Source organism: Balaenoptera acutorostrata, chromosome X (assembly GCF_949987535.1).
Source record: "Balaenoptera acutorostrata chromosome X, mBalAcu1.1, whole genome shotgun sequence".
Taxonomy (NCBI): Eukaryota; Metazoa; Chordata; class Mammalia; order Artiodactyla; family Balaenopteridae; genus Balaenoptera; species Balaenoptera acutorostrata.
In genome coordinates, this window is record NC_080085.1 from 16,207,214 (window position 1) to 16,209,565 (window position 2,352).

The window sequence follows — 2,352 nt, forward strand, 5'->3', positions numbered from 1 at the left end:
GAAAGTCACTTCTCTCTTCTTGAAGTAAATGTCATTGACTTACTATGGAATTTTCCAGAAATTCCTCAAATTTCTTAAATTTTGAGTCGTGTGGTTCTGAAAAGAAAATATGTCATACTGGTTTTAATGTTGAATGGTTTCCAATTTGAAGTCCTGGCCAATTTCTATTCGGGATTGAACCCTAGCCAGACTTTGAATTAATTCTGGTAAATGATGGCGATGGATAGCTTGCCTGTTGCCAGCTTCACCGAAGTAAGTTAAGGCAAGTTGAGTTAATGTGTTCTTCTTTCCTACCTTGGGTATCACGTGCCTAATACCTTCATTACTATAATTTCCATTCTTTTGTAATCTCATTAGAGAAGTGTTTTAAAAATACAATTCCATAAAAGAAATGGAAAACACTAATCACGGGACTTCCCTGGTGGTCCAGTGGTTAAGACTACGTGCTTCCAACGCAGAAGGCATGGGTTCGATCCCTGGTCGGGGAACTAGGATCCCACATGCTTTGCGGCACCACCAAAAAAACCCAACAAAACAAAACACTAATCACATGTTCTTCAAGGAAATTTGTATTATGGAGTAGAATTTTTAAAGGGGCATGGATTAAAAACTGGGATTAGATACAGGCAAGAATGTAGTGGGTGCTCATAGGCAGGGTGGCCTGTTTTTGAAGACAAAGGAATCACAGAACTTAGAAAAGGTCAAGTTTGAGGTCTTCCCACCCAAATATGTACAGAGTGCTAAGTCCTGTCTACAATATCCAGGACTGCTTGAGTATCTCCAAGGAGAGACAGGTGTCTGTATATCAGACTGTTGGTGTTCCCTTGACATTCACCTCTCCACTCCTGGATCCTGAGAGCACTTTTTGTTGGACCACATTCGGCCCATAAGCAGGGCAGGCCCAGAGTGTTGGAGAGTTAGTGCTTCTGGAAGCAGTTTTAAACCAATGGTGGATGGGGAATGGGTGAATGAACCCTCCACCTTCCTGGTCCCCTGTGGGGACAACCCCGAGGCATGCTCTCCTCTGTATCCCACAGCTCCCCAGTGGGATTGACCTTCAGTTGCCCACTCCACTAACTGGCTTGCTAACATACCTGATACTGTCTTCCTTTCTTTCCCTGTCTCACTCCCCCTCTCCCCAGCCAGGGTTTCCTAGGATCACCTCTCAAAGAAACTATTTGCAATTGAATCCTTGTCTTGGAGTCTGCTTCTGGAAGGATCCCAAATTGAGATAATTCCTGGTTCTGCAACTCTAGTCAGGTCTTCCCCACTTCTCTCCTTGATGATTTTATACATTCCCCACCTGGCCTCTGGCCTGCAATCTCTTTTTCGTCTTTCCTTACCACCCATTGCTCCCAGATCATCCCTCCTCCTAAAGCATTGCTTGGATCTGTTGTTACCCCTGCTCTGAATCCTTAACTATTACCCCACCTTATAAGTGGGAACAAAAGTCCAAACCCCTCTCCCTTTTTTTTTTTTTTTTTTAAGAGCTCAGCTTTTTATTGAACGTGCTACTAAAGAGGTTTAGTCAAAAAGACCAAAGCCCATGTCATCATCAGACTCTTCAGATTCTTCTTTCTTTGCTTCCACTTTCTTCTCCTCAGCTGGGGCAGCAGTGGTGGAGGGGGCAGGACCTCCTGCTGGGGCAGCACCAGCTGCTGTGGCAGGTCCACCTGCCCCCACATTGCAGATGAGGTTCCCGATGTTGACATTGGCCAAAGCCTTTGCAAACAAGCCTGGCCACAGAGGTTCAACATTTCCACCGGCTGCTTTAATGAGGGCATTGATCTTATCCTCCGTGACGGTCACCTCATCGTCGTGCAGGATGAGGGCCGAGTAGATGCAGGCGAGCTCCGAGACGGAGGCCATGGTGCGGGCGAGTGCTAGGCAGGGTCTGCCGGGCGCGGTGCTAGTCGCCGGGTGAAGTGAGGGTCTCACCCCAACGCGGCCTTAGCTTCCTCGGAAGGACCGAGCACCTTAGCGGAAACTGAGGAAAAGGTCTCCCTTTTTTTTTTTGGCCGTGCCTCGCAGCTTGCGGGATCTTAATCTGCCCACACCCTCCCCAGCATTTGACCCACAATGTTCTTGAAGGCCTTAATGTGTCAGGTGCTCCTGCTGACCTGCGCTGCTCACAGTTGCTAAATATTTGTAGAATCAAAAAACTTAAAGGAGGGTGACAGGTCAGCTGGGCATTATACTTCTACCTTTATCCTACTTAAGAGAATTTCAGAGTACTTTTTTGCACTTAACAAATTTTCTGTGACTAGATTAGAAACAGCTTTTTCATCCCCAGTTCTTTCATTCCAGAGCTAGGGCTCTTATCAGCCCAACTGGAACAAATTCCGCAGGTGA

The 2,352-nt window shown here is 46.6% G+C and overlaps 1 protein-coding gene across 1 annotated transcript; it reads right to left on the minus strand.

The window, feature by feature from the left end:
• Positions 1-1,467: 1,467 nt before the first annotated feature.
• LOC103017072 (60S acidic ribosomal protein P1-like) lies at positions 1,468-1,995 on the minus strand. Its single transcript, XM_057538418.1, has one exon. It carries the CDS (start codon positions 1,867-1,869, stop codon positions 1,525-1,527), a length of 345 nt encoding a protein of 114 aa, XP_057394401.1. The 5' UTR covers positions 1,870-1,995; the 3' UTR covers positions 1,468-1,524.
• Positions 1,996-2,352: the final 357 nt, after the last annotated feature.